The sequence below is a fragment of the Pseudoliparis swirei genome, chromosome 13, assembly GCF_029220125.1.
Source record: "Pseudoliparis swirei isolate HS2019 ecotype Mariana Trench chromosome 13, NWPU_hadal_v1, whole genome shotgun sequence".
NCBI classification, from domain to species: Eukaryota; Metazoa; Chordata; class Actinopteri; order Perciformes; family Liparidae; genus Pseudoliparis; species Pseudoliparis swirei.
The window spans coordinates 15,178,852-15,199,378 of record NC_079400.1 but is presented as its reverse complement, the minus strand read 5'-3'; the positions used below and the strand labels follow the sequence as shown (position 1 = coordinate 15,199,378).

Below are 20,527 nucleotides of genomic sequence, written 5' to 3'. Positions count from 1 at the left end.
GAAAGTGACTGCAGAACAGAGCAGTTTGCTCACTTGCGTTCACAGAGTTCGAGTTGGGAGGGTAATAACTCATAAAATACAATGCACTAAAGTTCACAACCTGCGGGCATGTGACCCGTTCATTAAAACAAGCAGGGCTACGTTTAATTTAATTTAAACCAGCATTATTATTTTAAGCAGATCAGAACTGTTCACAAGAGGAAATGCACAAAGACGGAGCTCTGACGGCGAGAGGAAGGGCTTTTATTGTGAAAGAGGTTCATAGCACACCAGTGATGAATTCACAGAACCAGACTTTGTTCAACCAGCAGACCGACTGAAGAATTTAGTATATTTAAGTGACTTAATTGCAGCTTGTAGATGCATGAAATCCCGATGTCACGCTGCAGAGACCATGAACACAGCAGAGCGTACGGAGGCATGACATCACGGGGCGCGTTGCTTTATCTGGGGACTAATATGTACAACTTTTATTGACGCCGTACTTATTATACACCATTTATGATCCGGGGACTTTCCAAATCAACACAACTTTGTTTTGTAAAGTGACAACGGCAATGCAATAAATAACAGAAAGTAATATCTTGGGATCTCTTTCTCATGTCAGATGCACATGAGAGTTAAAGAGACAACACGTGACATTGACTGGACCACCAACCCACCACGCCTCTGCTCCTCCAGGTCCACGTGGCTTCAGATGGAAGACCGGCGTCATGGCCGATTGGTCTCAGAAGAAGGCCGTGTCCAATGAGAAGGCCCCGGCCAGCCTGAACTCCTCCCTCATCAGCACACAGAACAGCCGCTGTGGCAGCGCTTTGGAGTACGGCGCCGGCCGCGGGACGCACGTGCGCAGCAGGATCTCCCGGCCCGCCGGAGGAGGGAAGTCGGCCGCTTTACTGCTTCCTGCAGCCGGCTTCCTGTCGCGGCCCAAGTCTTCGTCCAGTGGAGCCAGAAGGGCCGTCTGGGAGGGGGAGGGGAGGAGGCATGTTACTCACCAGGTGTGCATGTACACGTGCAGCCGGATACACCAGTTGGAGGTCAATAGTTTTCACGATGAAGAGTTGAAGGTTTCTAAAAGTCAAAGAGACGTCCGTCGGTCTCAGGACCGACGGCGTCCATGTGAGCTTTAAATCCATTGAGATGTTCGTTTAATGATTCACTGACAGATAACTAAACACTTGGAGCTCTATCGCAGTCAAGAGGACAGGTGTGGAGTCAGGTTTTAATACTTGTGTTAGCTATGCAGTCGACCCTTGTGATGTGAACACACACAATAGACAGTGGAATGCAAAACTAAACTAAACTCCAGCAGCCACGTGAACATCCAGCTCAATCGGGTTCAACGTGACTACATATTAAAGAATAAATATCATCCGTCATGGATTCTTTTCATTTGAGCTCTCCAAACCAAGATGTGGTTTTGTTCTTTTTAAATAACATCCACATTAATTAAATGACAAACTATTCAGGTGAACACAGGTGGCCGCTGAATGAAGGGCTCCTCCTCATCCTCCACTCAGCAGGACACATAATCTATGTTCACATTCACAAAACAACCACGGAGAACGGATCCAGAACCTGCAGAACTCAAAGTCATTAATTATGTGGAAACAAAGGACAAACAGTCTAGAGGCTAATCCAATCAGAGCAGCCGGCACCGTCTTGTAAGGGTCACTGTCTCCCGCCTCCAGGAGACACGCGGCTGCAGGTAGCTTAAAGATGGAGCCTCTCTTCACAATGTGGAGGAGCCCTTTGAATGTGATGGCCGGCCGTATTTCGGAGGCTGAACCAGCTGCTGCAGGGCCACATGGCCCTCAAGCTGCTGGGGGACCTGTTGGTGCCCCATATTCAGGTCTCACAAGGAGACTTGTCCTTGATGCAGACCTGGTTCACAACAAGGATTTGATTTCTGGTCCTAGTGTAGTGAGACACGTCATAACCGCGGTGGTACCCACGGCGAGTGGACACACGCTACCTCGCAGCTCTTTTAGCGACTGCAACGTTCGTCCTCAACCCGGACCGACTGTCTCCATGAGCCAGAGACACGCGACCACCTGCTAGACCAGGGTCCAGCTCCCCTTGGACTTCTTGGACTCTTGTCCGGCCAACAGAGACCTGATAGTTAGGCTGCTCCCCTGTGCTCCAGGCCTTGATGCTACACTAGGCTAATGGTCCTCACACGTCCTCCACGCCAGACACAAACACGGGATGTTTCCAGGAACATTGAATGTGCTCAGACACAACATGTCTGCCAATGTTACTGCATTGCACGGATCAAAGATCTTTTACAGCGGCTCGTTATTTGTGGACGTCTAACGTTTGTAAAGTTTGACTTTTGTCCAATGAAAAGTGAGTTTGGTCAAACGGTTTGTAAAGGAAGACTTCACAAACGTATCAAACTAAATACCAGATGACTGGTTCAGCTGGTGCAACAGGCCGTGTTGGTCCAGTGTTCACGGACCTCATTAACAGAGTAATTAAACGGGCCTCGTGGCTTCAGTAGTGAACAGTAGACTTCCTGTTCCCAGGGTATGAAGAGCACATGCACCAACACAAAGAAAACAAATGAGCTGCCAACGGAGAGGCTCCAGCGTGCAGGTGAAACACGGTCGTGTCAGGCTGGACTCCTGGGGCCAGGCTTCCCCAGAGGAGGAAGGAGACGGGGGAGCTGAAGACGAGCACCAACAAAGGGCCTCATGCAGGAAGCAATACAATAACTTATTTCCTCGTTTCATAACTCGTACCTATTGATTTCTGGGGTTCAAAGTGTTCTCACTGGTGCGCTCTGAGGTCAGAGGACATGAAATACATCTTGTGTTCACAGCCCACTAATGGTGTGTCCAACGCAAGTGGTAATAATGGTTATTAAATAAATGTTATTGAGTCAATAACAGCGTTGGAGGATAGTGTGTGTGTGTTCAGCTTCTCCGTGTACATGCTGCTCTTTGATGACCGTAACAGAAGCTCCTCCCACCTCTCTGTGGCCATGTGCCAGAGCATCTGTCCTTACATGCTGTAAAGGGGGCGTTTCCCATCATATTCATAAACAATCCGACACACTTCTCCAACGTTTCCATCTTTCAGCACACCTGGTAGGTGAGACGGGGGAGAACGCTCGGTGCATCTAGAGCCGACTCAAACGAGCTCCAGAGAAGAGATGAGAGCGTGCTGCTGCATGAGGCCCAATTGGCTTTGGGGGATTTGGTTCCGTGTCCTTCTGTTTACTGTGGAAGGACCGTTTCACAAAGCAGCTGAGCTGGAACGACAGGAGATCAAACAGCCGGAGCAGCAAGACCACGGCGGCCCCGGGAGTAGACCTGGGCCACCTCCATGTCACCAAGAAGACCCTGCTGCCACAGCAGAGCACAGGGGGGCAGTGGGAGAGGCAGACAGGCGTGTTACGATGGGTTGGGCTTTCGTGTGTGTGTGTGTGTGTGTGTGTGTAACTAAACTGCAGGTGACGGACGATTTAAGGAGGAGGTATTCAAAAATTTGTTTGAATACCTCCTCCTGAATGGTTATGCGTGTTCTACAGGACATGTCTTAACTCTTTAGATGTTTGTATGTTCTATAAACAGCCAGCAGGGTTCATGTGACGCTCGTACACTGTGCGTGTCTCTTAGGTTAATTGCTTCTGACCACTAGGGGGCCACAGAACAAGGCCAGCGGACACAGAGCGGAGGCCAACGCTGCTGTCTCAAGTCAGCCTGCAGCCTCTTCACTGAGCAGCCGAGGGGAAGGAGAGTTTACCAGCAGCACACACAGGTCTGCTGCGATGAGGGGAGCTCCTCACCGGTTGAACTACAGAATGTGATCAGTGTTAACATCCAGACGACTTCCTGTCTAAATAACAGGAACACAGGACCTGAGACGGACTAAAGCCAAATAAACACAGCTAGAGCACACAGTACATATAGAACACCCCCAACAGGATTACAATAGGAGCAATATGTTAGTAAAACGAATAAAATGCTTCCTTGTAGTGCATACAGGCTTCTGGAGCCCAATCCTACCTGCTCAATTGTGTTTGTGTGTGTGTTGTAATGTTAGTGAGGGGCAGCTGAGGGGTAGGGCTGTACTGGTAGATAGGGCTGTAGCTCTACTGGTAGTTACCTCGTCACTGGTGAAGTCAGCCAGCTTGACGTAAGCAGCAGGGGAAGAAACACACAGATACAGTCCGATGGAGGAAACGTACAACAGAAGAAGAAGTTTTGCTTGGCTGCCCATTACATACTCACACACACACACACAAACACACACACACCTCGTAACGTAGAGCAGCAGCACAGAGCACCGATGGTTTAGAAGATAAAGCTGCATCACAGGTTGACTCAGAGGAGAAAGGAGGTTTTCTTGGGGGTGGGGGTGGGGAGGGGGAAAGGGAGGCAGCTTACCCTCTGGGCGTTGACAAACAGCCTGTGGATGATGCTGCCGGCCGGCCCCTGGCCAGCGCCCATCACCACCACCTCAGGTTCCTCCAGCAGGGAGCTCACAAACCTGGAGGAAGACATCAAAGGTGGTCAGTTAGTGTGAGGGACTCATGGAGGATAGTTAGTGTGAGGGACACATGGAGGATAGTTAGTGTGAGGGACTCATGAGGATAGTTAGTGTGAGGGACTCATGGAGGATAGTTAGTGTGAGGGACACATGGAGGATAGTTAGTGTGAGGTACACATGGAGGAGGATAGTTGGTGTGAGGGACTCATGGAGGATAGTTAGTGTGAGGGACACATGGAGGAGGATAGTTAGTGTGAGGGACACATGGAGGAGGATAGTTAGTGTGAGGGACTCATGAGGATAGTTAGTGTGAGGGACTCATGAGGATAGTTAGTGTGAGGGACTCATGAGGATAGTTAGTGTGAGGGACTCATGGAGGATAGTTAGTGTGAGAGACACATGGAGGATAGTTAGTGTGAGGGACACATGGAGGATAGTTAGTGTGAAGGACACATGGAGGATAGTTAGTGTGAGGGACACATGGAGGATAGTTAGTGTGAGGGACACATGGAGGATAGTTAGTGTGAGGGACTCATGGAGGATAGTTAGTGTGAGGGACTCATGGAGGATAGTTAGTGTGAGGGACTCATGAGGATAGTTAGTGTGAGGGACTCATGGAGGATAGTTAGTGTGAGGGACTCATGAGGATAGTTAGTGTGAGGGACTCATGGAGGATAGTTAGTGTGAGGACTCATGAGGATAGTTAGTGTGAGGGACTCATGGAGGATAGTTAGTGTGAGGGACTCATGAGGATAGTTAGTGTGAGGGACTCATGGAGGATAGTTAGTGTGAGGGACTCATGAGGATAGTTAGTGTGAGGGACTCATGGAGGATAGTCAGTGTGAGGGACTCATGGAGGATAGTTAGTGTGAGGGACTCATGAGGATAGTTAGTGTGAGGGACTCATGAGGATAGTTAGTGTGAGGGACTCATGGAGGATAGTTAGTGTGAGGGACTCATGGAGGATAGTCAGTGTGAGGGACTCACTTCTCCAGCTCCTCTGTGTCCTCGCCCCTTCCGCCCTCACAACTGGCAAACTTGGCCTTGAGGGAGCGAGCTCTGGTGATGGCCGTCTCCATGGCCATCAGCTGACTGATGAACTCCTACACACACACACACACACACACACACACACACACACACACACAATGGAGGAAGTTCACATTGTGCTCCATGGCATTGGGAGGTGCAGTCCTATGAATTGTGGTTTTTGTTCACTCTACTTAGAGAGTGAACATCATAAAGGATGACTTGATTTTCATTAGAGTTTAATCAGCTGAACAATCGTATGACATTTCTACTCATGTCTTCAGACATTACTACTCATGGGTCTTGTGATTAGGTAAGAGATGGTATGAAGCGGAGGAAGAGCGAGTCGGGCTGTGTTTCCGGTGAGGACCACAGACGGACTGAAGCCTTCAGGTCCGGGTTCACTGACCTCGATCTTCTTGTAGTCGTGGTTGAGGGGGTGCAGCAGCTTGCTGGCCTGGCCCGTCGCCTGCTGGATGCTCCTTTTGACTGATGGGATGTCTTCCGCTGACTCTGGGAGGGGCGGAGTCATTCCATTTAAACATGTAATCTTTAATCTCTTTCATCTTGAGAGAAACTGTTTCACAACTGAATCTAAATACACCGTCAGTACACTCCAACAACAGAACTGGACCCGGTCCGTGGGATCAGGCTGCAAACTCCAATCAGCAACCAACAGGAAGTACAGCCAACTATCCAACTTCCAGTTGACATCCATGTCTGTCCATGATGTCATCACTCTGAAGTGATCAGAATTAGCATATCAATTCAATAAGGTGTTTCGTGACCTTTGGCCTTAAACATCTTGTGTACCCTCTGTGTGTGCACAGGGGGTACACACTGAGCTCTACCTGGTGATGCACCACTGCCCTACGACAACAGTCCCCAGATGATGTCATAACTAACCACAGCAGCCTCGACTCACCTTCCTCCTTCAGCTTGAGGATAGCAGCGTGCAGGATGCAGGGCAGGAGGTTGCGGGTCAGGTCTGCAGGTTTCTGCACTGCTAGATAGTGGAGAACCTGGAGGGAGAGCCCAGTTAGTGTCATACATATAGACTCCTATGCCTCCTCTCAGTAGACCTGTGGGTGTGGTCCAGCTAGAGGCGTCTACCTTCTCGGCCTCCTTGGTGTCGTCAAACAGCCTCCTCTGGCGGCGTGCAGGTGTGACCCGGGCCGTCTCCCAGGCCTCCACCCACATGTTGCCCGGGATCTTCATCCTGGGACTGAGCTCCCCCTTCACCACCCGGCTGCCCGTCTCATCCACGCCCCCCTCCACCACGTAATCCCGAGGAGAGTACCAGCGCACAAAGTCCTCCAGGGCACAGCCGGGGTTGGCCGCCTGAGGAGAGACAGGGAGCGCCATGAGATCCGTGTCCGTCACCATCAATCCTCCCAGGAGACGTGAACCAGCAGCTGGAGGACATCTTCAGCACCAGAGAACTGTTTCGTCTCTTATGATCACGAGATGTAGATGAGCGATTTTAGAACTCATCGACGGGATTGAATGGATATTGTATTTGCCACCGTGAGAGGATTTACTGACTCCTTTAATCCAACAGTTGTGTTAATGTATGTGATGGTTGTCTTTAGGTAAATAAGTGTTTAATGATGTCAAATAAACCTACATCTAATTACATTACAACAGTTATGACAGCATATTCTGCAACAACTAGTCAATGAAATAGATTATAAACACACTTCAGTTGGTTCTCCATGTTGTGATAGCCAATAGCGTCTCCTTCGGCTCTGGAGTGAGTATTTTAAAAGTCTCTGATGATGCAGCCGAGAACCATCATTACCTGTTTGGTTAATGGAAACCGTAGTCGTTTAAATGTGTCTAGGCTGACGTGGTCCCGGCTCACCTTGAAGGACTCCATGTCCGACAGCAGGCAGGCGCTCTGCATCCGGGCTCGGAGGTGGGTTCCCTCAGCAGATGTGCCCAGTTTGGCCAGAATCTCGGACTGCTCCTCTAACAGGTCCTCTGTCATGGGAGCAGGTTCCTACACACACAAACACACACACATACACACACACACAGACAGTATATTAATCAAGACTGATCTGTTCTGTGGGTGGAGGCCAGTATGGTGACCAGATGGGTTTGAGTGACTTGCTCCTCCTTCCGTGTGTTCTGTTGTGGTTGTTGTTGTGTATTTTATTCAGTCAATCAAATACAAATACAATATATACTATATAATATACAAAACAGAAAGACTGAAAAGGTATAAGTAGAAGCAAAAATGCTTATATATTCCTGTACCAAATTATTAAAATCAAATAAATCAGAAAAATAATAAAGAAGAATTATATAAATAATTGTGTATATATATATATACAGGACTGTCTCAGAAAATTAGAATATTGTGATAAAGTTCTTTATTTTCTGTAATGCAATTAAAAAAACAAAAATGTCATGCATTCTGGATTCATTACAAATCAACTGAAATATTGCAAGCCTTTTATTCTTTTAATATTGCTGATTATGGCTTACAGCTTAAGAAAACTCTAAAATCCTATCTCATAAAATTTTAATATTTCCTCAGACCAAGTAAAAAAAAAGATTTATAACAGCTGAGTGTTTGTCAAGGCTCAGGAAACCCTTGCAGGTGTTTCGAGTTAATTAGACAATTCAAGTGATTTGTTTAATACCCTACTAGTATACTTTTTCATGATATTCTAATATTTAGAGATAGGATATTTGAGTTTTCTTAAGCTGTAAGCCATAATCAGCAATAAATCAGAATAAAAGGCTTGCAATATTTCAGTTGATTTGTAATGAATCCAGAATGCATGACATTTTTGTTTTTTTAATTGCATTACAGAAAATAAAGAACTTCATCACAATATTCTAATTTTCTGAGACAGTCCTGTATATATACACTACCGTTCAAAAGTTTGGGGTCATCCAGACAATTTCGTGTCTTCCATGAAAACTCACTTTTTTTTTATTGAAAATTGAATATAAAATATAGTCAAGACATTGACAAGGTTAGAAAAAATGATTAATATTTGAAGTATTAATTTTGTTCTTCAAACTTCAAGCTCAAAGGAAGGCCAGTTGTATAGCTTATATCACCAGCATAACTGTTTTCAGCTGTGCTCACATAATTGCACAAGGGTTTTCTAATCAGATATTAGTCTTCTAAGGCGATTAGCAAACACAATGTACCATTAGAATACTGGAGTGATAGTTGATGGAAACGGGCCTCTATACACCTCTGGAGATATTTCATTAGAAACCAGATGTTTCCACCTAGAATAGTCATTTACCACATTAACAATGTATAGTGTGTATTTTTGATTAATGTTATCTTTATTGAAAAAAACAGTGCTTTTCTTTGAAAAATAAAGACATTTCTAAGTGACCCCAAACTTTTGAACGGTAGTGTATATATATATATATATATACACACACATACATACATATATCTTCCATATACATACATTTCAAACACACTTATAACCCTCAAAAATTGTTTTATAAATAATCCTTTTGAAAACCAAAATGAGTTGACCATCCTTACATCCATTTTTAACGTTGTTCCATAATTGGACCCCTACAATAGAAATACATCTTCTTTTAATCCCTTTTTTAGTCTTTTGTACAGTAAACTTACAAACATCTCTCCCATCATATTTACTCATGTATTGAAAACAAACTTTGTACACAGCTCTGTACATTGTCCGCATTATTTTAGAATAAGCCAAATCAAATTGTTCTTACGGCGTGGCCTTCATATTAACTAGCACTAACACATGTAACAGCCTGTATATCTCCCACCGTGACTCTCATGAACACTCCTCTACAGCTTTACGTGGACAGCAGTGTGGCTGAGCGGTGCTGACCTGCGTGACGGGGACGTAGAGCGGCTCCGTGGAGTTCAGCAGGGTGGCGTTGTTGTGGGGGTGAAGTCGGCCCTCAGCTTTACTCTTGCTGCCGTCCTTCTCCGCCTCGATCTCGCCCTGGTCGCTCAGGCACTCGAAGAACTCCTCCTCGCTGTCGCTCCACGAGTCCCAGGATTTCCCCGGGGACACCTCCCTGGCCGCGGGCCGGCCGCCGGACACCCGGCGCTCTCGCTCTCGGCTCCCCTCCAGCACCTTGCGAGCTTCGTCTCTCGCCCTCTTCCTCTCGATGCAGCAGTTCAGCATCTGCACGGCAACACGAGGCGTCACTCAGACATCATGTTACAGCGTCACTCAGACATCATGTTACAACGTCACTCAGACATCATGTTACAACGTCACTCAGACATCATGTTACAGCGTCACTCAGACATCATGTGACTCACAACGTCACTCAGACATCATGTTACAGCGTCACTCAGACATCATGTGACTCACAACATCACTCAGACATCATGTTACAGCGTCACTCAGACATCATGTTACAGCGTCACTCAGACATCATGTGACTCACGTCACTCAGACATCATGTTACAGCGTCACTCAGACATCATGTGACTCACAACATCACTCAGACATCATGTTACAGCGTCACTCAGACATCATGTGACTCGCAACATCACTCAGACATCATGTTACAGCGTCACTCAGACATCATGTTACAGCGTCACTCAGACATCATGTTACAGCGTCACTCAGACATCATGTGACTCACAACATCACTCAGACATCATGTTACAGCGTCACTCAGACATCATGTTACAGCGTCACTCAGACATCATGTTACAGCGTCACTCAGACATCATGTTACAGCGTCACTCAGACATCATGTTACAGCGTCACTCAGACATCATGTTACAGCGTCACTCAGACATCATGTGACTCACAACGTCACTCAGACATCATGTTACAGCGTCACTCAGACATCATGTTACAGTGTCACTCAGACATAATGTTACAGCGTCACTCAGACGAGTTAATAGTTATTGATAGTTGTTGATAGTTGTTGTCCAACACACGCTCGGCCTCTGATGGATGGGTTCTGTTCTCATGGTTCTGGCTGTATGCTCATGTTGTCCTCCTGGTGGTTTTGACGTCCCTTCTGCGTCAAAATCTCCCTCAAATTACGATGACTTCATTGTGATTACGGCATTACTATAATCAGATTATTGATTATCAATACATACATGATTGAACTGTTTTGATGATTCTCAATGAAGTACCACACAGGCTAAACCATGACAGAGACTACGCCAGTTAACTGAGGAACTTCAGTATTATTTAGTAATAATGTTGCACCTTTATCTTTTTTATATTTTTATCTGACCTCATGGCTCAAACCTATAACATATGTTATGTACCTGGAGCTTCTGGTGCAGAAGACAACAGCGGAGATCTGGCGCTCCAGCAGCCAGCCTGAGGGAGGAAGGTTTGTGTGAGATGACACGCCCTGTACTCCCACCGTGTGGCATGTAGATTAAATCTATGAGCGACTTCAGAGCGTCGCAACAGGGACGGCTGCTCATCGTCCAATGGGACGGCTTCCTCTGGCGTGTGCGCCCACCCGTAGATGAAGTAGTTGTTCTCCCAGCGGTAACGCAGCTCAAGGACAAACTCCTGCCAGAGATGGGCGACCGCACGCAGGCCGCCATGGTTGTAGTTCACCAGACACGCACACAGAGCCAGCCGGTAGGTCAGGCTGTCGCTGGGGGCCGACTTCAGCTGCAGGAACAGGTTCTGGACAGCAGGGGGACGATGGAGTGGGTTAATGTTTAATGTTGTCATGGTTTCAGTCATTCTCGTTCCTTTGATAGCGATACATGTACAGTACGTACAGTGCAGTGTGTTGGTGGTGAAAGGCTCACGTACATAGTCAGAGTGTTTGTTGTGCTCGCCCTTCCCACTGGAGCCCAGCTGGGTGGTTCTGTTCTTGCTGTTCTCGGAGGACTTCTCCACGGCTGCATCTGGGAACAGATACTGAGACCAGAACCGACACATGAACACTCAGGATACAAGTCCAATTTACCAAAGGGCAATCCATCGGTCCACTGGAGAGGTGGATGAAGGGTGGACGTAGCAGGTGGAGGAACGTCTGAACTCGACCACCACGTCCTCTACGGAGGAGGCCGAGTTTAAAGACTCAGAGCACTCAGCTGGCTGAGGTCTCACAGCTGCATGAGGATGAAGCTCTGGATATTATGGGGTGTCTTGGCTAGTGGCAGAGCGGGGTGGTTCCTATTTTATTTTAATTATTGGGGTATCGCTACTAACGATTATTTTGATGATCGATTAATCTGTAGATTACTTTTGAGATTAATCGATAGATCGTATAATTATTTTTTTTAAACATTCATTTGAAACCCTAAATTCAAAAACAGAACTGACGGCGCTTTACTGGCGCGAGTTTACTCGTCCGACTATTTGCGGTTCATTCGCGTCAGAGAGGGGCGGGGCTTATCTCCATGGAAACAGTTATCATCTCCTTCATCCACCATGAAGAACTAACCACTAGTTCTGCTTCATACGTGTTAAGGACGTCCCACACACGTCTGAACATGTAACGCCCTCGTGTCCGAGTATATAAATGCTGATTGGCTTCCGCAGCGCAGCGTTATGGTCCTTCCTCTACCTCCGCTCTGCACTCTGCACTCAACTCAATACTCAAACATCTCTGAGACTTATTGATTGGTCGTAATAATCGCGGGACACAACGAATCGATCATGAAATTCAATGCCATCTATTCTAATCATCGATTTTTAGCATTTTTATCGATTCGTTGTTGCAGCCCTCGGTGTCTCACTGATCAGCCTCCCAGGAAACGTTACTCCAGGCTGATGGAGGCTCAGGGCAACTCAGGACCCTCTACCCTCACAGGGCCACCGGGGGAGGGGTCCGTGGGAAGAGCTGAACGCCTTGTGAGCCGGACTCGGATAAGCGGATGAACATGAACGGATGGATTGGTGGAGATCATCTTGTTGTAATATACTAATATGAAGACACCTAATGCAGTAATGAACCCATTACCAGAAGGATAGAATTGAGTATGTCCGTGTTGAGCGGGGACTCGTCGACGCGGCGGCGGCGCCGGATGTGCTTGCGGGCGCTGTGCACCATGTTGGACACCGACAGTTTGGAGATGGGCACGGCAGCCGACGGCTCCGTCAGCTTGGACAGAGCAGAGCTGATGTCGCTGCTGTCTGCAGAGGAAACAACAGCAGTAACAGTCATGCTACGCAGCGCAAGAAGAGGCTCCTCCCTCTAGTGATGCGTGTGATGTCACCACGGTGCAGCCGGTAACCTGACCTTTGCCCTCCTCTTCTGCCGATCCTCTTCCCAGTACCTCTTCTGTGGACTCCTTCCTGCAGCAGAGCTTAAAGAACTCCGTCAGCAAGTCACCTGCATGGAGAGATGACAAGAGATTTGTCTACTGGTAGAAGGTGGAGCATAAAGAGCTTTGTCTACTGGTAGAAGGTGGAGCATGAAGAGGTTTGTCTACTGGTAGAAGGTGGAGCATGAAGAGCTGTGTCTACTGGTAGAAGGTGGAGCATGAAGAGCTGTGTCTACTGGTAGAAGGCGGAGCATGAAGAGCTGTGTCTACTGGTAGAAGGTGGAGCATGAAGAGCTGTGTCTACTGGTAGAAGGCGGAGCATGAAGAGCTGTGTCTACTGGTAGAAGGTGGAGCATAAAGAGCTTTGTCTACTGGTAGAAGGTGGAGCATAAAGAGCTTTGTCTACTGGTAGAAGGTGGAGCATAAAGAGCTTTGTCTACTGGTAGAAGGTGGAGCATAAAGAGCTTTGTCTACTGGTAGAAGGTGGAGCATAAAGAGCTTTGTCTACTGGTAGAAGGTGGAGCATGAAGAGCTGTGTCTACTGGTAGAAGGCGGAGCATGAAGAGCTGTGTCTACTGGTAGAAGGTGGAGCATGAAGAGCTGTGTCTACTAGTAGAAGGCGGAGCATGAAGAGCTGTGTCTACTGGTAGAAGGTGGAGCATAAAGAGCTTTGTCTACTGGTAGAAGGTGGAGCATAAAGAGCTTTGTCTACTGGTAGAAGGTGGAGCATAAAGAGCTTTGTCTACTGGTAGAAGGTGGAGCATGAAGAGCTGTGTCTACTGGTAGAAGGCGGAGCATGAAGAGCTGTGTCTACTGGTAGAAGGTGGAGCATGAAGAGCTGTGTCTACTAGTAGAAGGCGGAGCATGAAGAGCTGTGTCTACTGGTAGAAGATGACTTCAATGTCTTGAGAGAAGCTGTCCTTCAAACCGGATGATGCGAGTATCAACTGGACACCGAGGGATTCATCTTACCCAGAAGACACTGGGGGTTTTCAGCTGAGCGGACTCGGACGGACCAGTGAGGAGCTTGGAGTGGGTCCAGGTCACTGCCGGGTCACAGAGAGAGAGAGATGGAGCCGGTTACATCACCCAGTATGGGATTGATTACTTTAGGTTGAAGCACATGAAACAGTGTTCTGAGAACAAACATGGCGTCAGCTGATGGTCATCACACACTGTGGTCAACCACCATCACGGAGATGACGTGCACTTGCATCTCTCTACCCTCATCTTCTGTCAACTCAAAGCACGTTAACACTACATGACATCACGCAACCATTCGTACACTGAATGGAGTCGCCCCTGGTGGTCAGTAGAGAGAATGCAGCTTTAAGACACCTCCTCATTGGCTTGACCCGGCAGAACCGGTAGAAGCTCCTTTGTTGTTTGTTTACCAGCAGGTAGATCGTCTTAGCCTGCGGATCGGATCAGGATTCTTCATGTACCGCTGCTAACACTAATGAAGTCTCCACCTGTCTATCTATGAAACTGTGGAGGCAGAGAGCTCAGGGCCCGTACCTGTACACGTCATTATCCACAACGATGCCTTCTGTCAGGTGGGACCAGGTGGTGGCCAGATGAAGCTCACTACAACACACAAAAACAGAGACAACTTCATTCATTTTGTCGGTGCACATTGCAGATTTAGAGATTCATTGTAAAACTATTTGTGAATTAAAATCCATCTCAGTTGCTTGTCGTGTGTCAACAGGGTTACAATGCCTTTACCTGATTGGCTCTTCGCAGGCTCCAAACGGAAGCTTCCCAAACTCCACCCCGCCCACCTCGCCTCCGAGGAGTGTGTCAAAGTCTGCCAAACAAAAGCCGACAAGAGGGTCGTCACAAAGTGACACGCAGCATGAATCAGTGGGAGGAGCTACAGCGAGTCAGTGGGAGGAGCTACAGCGTCTTCCTCCCGCGTGATACCTCGTGCGCAACATGTGTGCAATGTGTATGATCCTTGTAGCCACTTCACAAATATGAAATTAATTTTGCAATAATTCTTGTTTTCGAACAAAGCACTAACATAATAAATAGACTTATAAACACCGTAAACAGCTGGCATGCCAACATTTACAACATCTATTGAATGTCCGGGAGTTAACGCACCAATGTGAAGCAGATGTGTCAAATATTAAATGGCGATTATTGCCACATGAGATTATTTGGTTCTGAGCCCACCTGGAGGCTGCTGAGGCCACGCATACTGCTGCCAGTCCTGGAGGATGTAGGTGAAGCGGATGGCGATGTTGATGGGAGGCAGAGGGGACAGGGTACAGCCCTGAGGAAGGAAAGGAAAGGAGAGGGCTAGTACACTGTCCTCTGCATCTGTTCAGCCAACCAAATTATCTGTATCTGTCCTCAGAACAGGCAGAATGTAAAGCAGACCTGGGTTGATTATTTATCAGAAAACTAGAGAACAGAATCAGAGATGAGCTTCAGAGACAGAAACCCGTTTCAGATGTGGTATCGTCATCTTTTGAATCCCTATTTCTGTCCTTATATTTAAAAACATAAATAGTGTAAATCTTAAAGGAGCAGTGTGTAAGATGTTGTGCCATCTATTGGTGAGTTTGCAGATTGCACCAAACTAATACCCCTCCCTGTCCAGGTGTGGAGAGAACACGGCGGCTTTCAGGTAACGTACAACAGTGTTTGTCCCCTCAGGGCCACCGTAGGACGAGAGCCCTCCCTATGGAGACGTGAAGGGCTCATTCTAGGCAAGGTATACACAACAAGTCCTAGTTTCACCTGGATATACACCAATAAAAAAATAGTTATGAATATTATATTTCATTCCTGCCAATAAATCTTGCTTGAAACTTAACCTTTAATTATTTTCCTCATCAGTTATTTTTATGAGCTATAGTATGAAAAAAAGGGTCAGGCCACCCATCCCACAACATTTGATGTAGGTTTTTGTTGTAAGTTCTACATGTGTCTGTGGTCAAGTATTTAAGTGGTTCCTCTGGTCTTATTTGATATTATTAAATGAGCAGCGACAGCCTGTGCTGTGATCCATAATGTGACCGCACTGCTTTATGTATTTTATAAACCAGAAGCGAGCCGATGGAAGAAACTCACGATCTTGGACTTGAAGATGTCGAGCAGGCCAGACAGGTGGTTGTACTGGCTCGGCACCTTGCGCAGGTGGACCATCTCAAAGTCTGTGCGTACACCTGGACCCTGGCACTCCCCGGCATACACCCGCCTCCACTTCTGCTGGATCTGCACAAATATGGGCACTTGGCTGAGGACACAAGAGGAGCAGGCAGCAGCCATTACCCGGAGGAACTGAATGACTTGCACCGTCTGACAGCACGGAGGGTTCTCTGTGAGCCATGAGGCCTCACCGTCACGTGGACACACACACATCAATACGTTACTGTAACAGTTCATCAAAGTACTGCCGGCTCACTGGGTCATTTGATACGAGAGAACAAGGAACAACAAGGCCCAACGTGCCACCCCAGGTGTCCGTTGGAGAAGGAATGACGTTTCCCACGCAGCCGGCGGCAGCCGCGATGGGACGACTCACCTGCCGCTGTTGGCCAGAGAAATGGAGATGGAGCTGAGGAGCAGGTTGCATTTGGACTCGCTGATGATCGCCTCGCAGTTGGCTCCGGGGGACAGGACCACAAACTCTCGGATGCCATACCTGTCGCCGGAGACACAGTTACAGCAGAGCATAATCAGCATCACATCCCCCCCACCCCCTTCCAATGACCACTGCAGCTGGATCCTCGTGATGTCAGGAGATCACATGTCAAACGTACAGTGCATCCGGAAAGTATTCACAGCGCTTCACTTTCCACATTTTGTTATGTTACAGCCTTATTCCAAAATGGATTAAATTCATTATTGTCCTCAACATTCTACACACAAAACCCCATAATGACAAAGTGAAAACTGTTTTTTGCAAATTTTTGCAAATCTGTTCAAAATAAAGAACGAAAACATAACATGTACATAAGTATTCACAGCCTTTGCCATGACACTCAAAATTGAGCTCAGGTGCATCCTGTTTCCACTGATCAACCTTGAGATGTTTGATTGGAGTCCATCTGTGCTAAATTCAGTTGATTGAGAAAGGCACACACCTGTCTATATAAGGTATCACAGTTGACAGTGCATATCAGAGCATAAACCAAGCCATGAAGTTCAAGGAATTATCTATAGACCTCCGAGACAGAATTGTATCGAGGCACAGATCTGGCAAAGGGTCCAGAAAGATTTCTGCAGCATTGAAAGTCCCAATGAGCACAGTGGCCTCCATCATCCGGAAATGGAAGAAGTTTGGAACCACCAGGACTCTTCCTAGAGTTGGCCGCCCAGCCAGACTGAGCGATCGGGGGAGAAGGGCCTTAGTCAGGGAGGTGACCAGGAACCCGATGGTCACTCTGACAGAGCTCCAGCATTGTTCTATGAAAAGAGGAGAACCTTCCAGAAGGACAACCATCTCTGCAGCACTCCACAAATCAGGCCTGTTTGGTAGAGTGGCCAGACGGAAGCCACTCCTCAGTAAAAAGCACATGACAGCCCGCCTAGAGTTTGCAAAAAAGCACCTGAAGGACTCTCAGACCATGAGAAACAAAATTCTCTGGTCTGATGAAACAAAGATTGAACTCTTTGGCCTGAATGCCAAGCGTCATGTCTGGAGGAAACCAGGCACTGCTCATCACCTGGCCAATACCATCCCTACAGTGAAGCATGGTGGTGGCAGCATCATGCTGTGGGGATGTTTTTCAGCGGGAGGAACTGGGAGACGAGTCAGGATTGAGGGAAAGATGAATGCAGCAATGTACAGAGACATCCTCGATGAAAACATGCTCCAAAGCGCTCTGGACCTCAGACTGGGGCGACGGTTCATCTTCCAACAGGACAACGACCCGAAGCACACAGCCGAGATAACAAAGGAGTGGCTTCGGCACAACTCTGTGAATGTCCTTGAGTGGCCCAGCCAGAGCCCTGACTTGAACCCGATTGAACATCTCTGGAGAGATCTGAAAATGGCTGTGCACCGACGCTCCCCATCCAACCTGATGGAACTTGAGAGGTTCTGCAAAGAAGAATGGGAGAAACTGCCCAGAAATAGGTGTGCCACGCTTGTGGAATCATACCCAAGAAGACTTGAGGCTGTAATTGCTGCCAAAGGTGCTTCAACAAAGTATTGAGCAAAGGCTGTGAATACTTATGTACATGTTATGTTTTCGTTCTTTATTTTAAATAAATGTGCAAACATTTGCAAAAAACAGTTTTCACTTTGTCATTATGGGTTTTTGTGTGTAGAATGTTGAGGAAAATAATGAATTTAATCCATTTTGGAATAAGGCTGTAACATAACAAAATGTGGAAAAAATGAAGCGCTGTGAATACTTTCCGGATGCACTGTACATCTTGCTTCAAGTGATGCGTTGGTGTCCAGTAAGCCAGAGCACGGACCAATCAGCGTCCTGTGAGGAGCTGATGGTAGCTAGGGGCGGGGCTTAGGTTAGCGTAGCTGCTGCTGTAGCATCCGCTCTTAAGCACTAGAGAGTGTTTCTACATTGAAAGAAGACGAGAGAGCGACACTGAAGACTTTTCTCACGACTAGCTTCAGTAAGAGTTTGACTGACAGATAGTTCATCCAGTCACCTGCCATGTCTTTTTAAAGTGCCTGCCCTTTCCCAACAGCGTTTCCAGTGAGGGTTTCTCAGGGTCATCATTGCATAGGGTTAACCCTCACCCTAACTCAAGTCTGTTGTTCGCACCAGTTTCATCTCTGAAGTGTGGTAGTCACCAGTATTTAGTCTACATCAACATAAACTTATAACAATATTATAATTATTAGACAATTGACGAGGAAGACAACATCCACATTGTTACCCCTGCTACCAGAGCGCTGGTTTCCAACCAGAGAAACATTGGTGAGCGGTCACATAGTCACAAAGTCACACACAATGATGGAAGGAACAACTCTTCACTGAACTGCTGCATGTAAAGCATCCAGCTGCCAGGGCTGAGTGTCCGCGCGGCTTCCTGTGTTACCGGATTATGAAAACACGAGTCATGATGGAACTCACCATCTGACAAGACAGTGGGCTCGGGGAGGGAAGTCATTGTTCATACACAGAAGGTCCTGCATTGCCAGGGGGAATGCATCTGGACACCAGAAAAAGAGGTCACTCTTATTGTGCATCTTTACATAGGAGACATCTTTAAATCATGAACTGTGTGCCTCCGCATCACGACACACGTACCTTCCTCCAGCTCGTCCGTCCCCTTGTCCTGCTCACGCTCTTGTTTCAGGAAGTAATGAATGATGTGGAACTTAAAGTCGGCAAATTGGATATCCTGAGACTTCTCCCCCCAGGTGCCACTGGTGAACTCGCCCTGTGATGAAGTAACGTGGCGTCACACCAGAGGGACACGCTGTGGGTCAGTCAGCCACATGTGGAGGAGAACCATACCTTCTCTGGCGTGGAGCTCCCTGCACAGCTCCCAATCAGCTTCCAGTCATTCAGCACCTCCTCCACTTTGGACACAAACCTTAAAGGATGGAGGAACACACACACTTCTTTTCAGACTTTAGTTTCAGGAATAATCTCCAACAATCTCATTGAAGTAAATGTCAGCTGAGTCAACATCTAATGCAGACTTGTCGTTGTTATAACTGTCACTTTAGGACCATTCTACGACACTGAGGGCAATGCACTTTAATAATATTGAAATTCAGATAAATAAATATTCATTTTCTGATGTGAGGGTCCGAGGACAGAGACCGTCACATGCGCGTGAAGACCACGGAGGTAGTTTGTGTTCTCGGTGATGTGTCACTCATCATGATGAGCTGTCAGTGCGCGTGCGCGTCACAGAGAGCCAGGCCCGCTCACCGTTCCCACTCGGACGCGGTGGTGAAGTCGGTGATCTCGAACACCTCGGACTCGGGCTGCAAGAGAGAGAAGCGGGTCAGAGCCTCGCGGGGAGACGTGGAGCCAGAGACGTGACTCGGCTTAGGAACTCACGTCACTGTCGGCAGCCATGTCGATGTTGTTGTTATTTTTCCTCTTCCTCTTCTTCTTCTTCTTCTTCCGCAGCCTCTCTTTCCTGCTTCCGGTTGCGGAGACGCCGCGTGGCGCAGCAACGCCCCCTCTGGTCGAGCCCTGTAATGACACTCTGACCGCGTGGCGTCTGATCTGTGAGCGGACTCATGGTGGCAGAGAAGGAGGGAGGAGGTGGAGAAAGAAAAGGAAAGGAATCACAGTTAGTGTCTCTGGTAGTTTGGAAGGGAGAGAGGAAGGACACCGATGAGGAGGAGGGGTACAACGTCATTTTGAGATTCAAGGAAAGGCTAGAAGGGAAGTCAGGGGGGCTTAGGGATGGCCACTTGTTGATCAAACGTAAAGGCGATGAGCAGAGAGGGAGGAAGCAATGAGGGAGCGAGGAAGCAAGGATGAATCGGGATGGGCCCTCTGTTAGAGGCCTTCTAGAGCACAGGTGCCAAATGTGGCCCGCCACATCATTTTATGTGGCCCCCTGAAGGCTTGAAAGACACACGATCGCCTTTTCTAAGAAATCTGAGAAAAATATCCTGTGCTTTTATTTTGAAGGTTTCAAATTAAATGGATGATATGGCCTACGGGGGAAATGAGTTTGACACCCCTGTTCTAGAGGGTGAGATCAAGCATGAGAGCTTTATTGGGATTCAACATATGAGGAGGAAGAGGTGGATGAGGAGGAGAGTTGGGTAGTGTGTAGGTGTTGCCCGATGAAGCGACAGGGAGAGTT

At 47.5% G+C, this 20,527-nt stretch overlaps 1 protein-coding gene across 4 annotated transcripts; it reads right to left on the bottom strand.

The window, feature by feature from the left end:
* Positions 1-227: 227 nt before the first annotated feature.
* On the bottom strand, positions 228-19,810 carry rab3gap1 (RAB3 GTPase activating protein subunit 1). Of its 4 annotated transcripts, none has more exons than XM_056429402.1 (25): positions 19,765-19,810; positions 19,633-19,688; positions 19,210-19,288; positions 19,000-19,132; positions 18,823-18,901; positions 16,299-16,418; positions 15,845-16,010; positions 14,942-15,041; positions 14,489-14,570; positions 14,279-14,347; positions 13,733-13,806; positions 12,736-12,828; positions 12,457-12,629; positions 11,301-11,408; positions 10,996-11,168; positions 10,793-10,847; positions 9,375-9,677; positions 7,391-7,528; positions 6,640-6,867; positions 6,452-6,548; positions 5,936-6,039; positions 5,485-5,600; positions 4,395-4,497; positions 4,114-4,137; positions 228-961 (listed from the first exon to the last, which is right to left on the bottom strand). In XM_056429402.1, the coding sequence occupies exons 1-25, from the start codon at positions 19,780-19,782 to the stop codon at positions 728-730; spliced, it is 2,925 nt and encodes a 974-aa protein (XP_056285377.1). In that variant the 5' UTR covers positions 19,783-19,810; the 3' UTR covers positions 228-727. The 4 variants fall into 4 exon arrangements, 3 of the variants coding, with proteins under 3 accessions (XP_056285377.1, XP_056285378.1, XP_056285379.1); XR_008833485.1 differs by having other exon boundaries at positions 874-961; positions 3,090-4,137; XM_056429403.1 differs by lacking the exon at positions 4,114-4,137.
* Positions 19,811-20,527: the final 717 nt, after the last annotated feature.

Bases quoted from the DNA above. Each gene is read 5' to 3' on its own strand.
- rab3gap1 (XM_056429402.1), bottom strand. The intron at 15,042-15,844 runs GTGAGTTTCTTC...TTCCTTCCTCAG, and splicing joins ACATCTTCAAGTCCAAGATC to GGCTGTACCCTGTCCCCTCT. The intron at 11,169-11,300 runs GTACGTGAGCCT...CCTGCTGTCCAG, and splicing joins ACAACAAACACTCTGACTAT to AACCTGTTCCTGCAGCTGAA.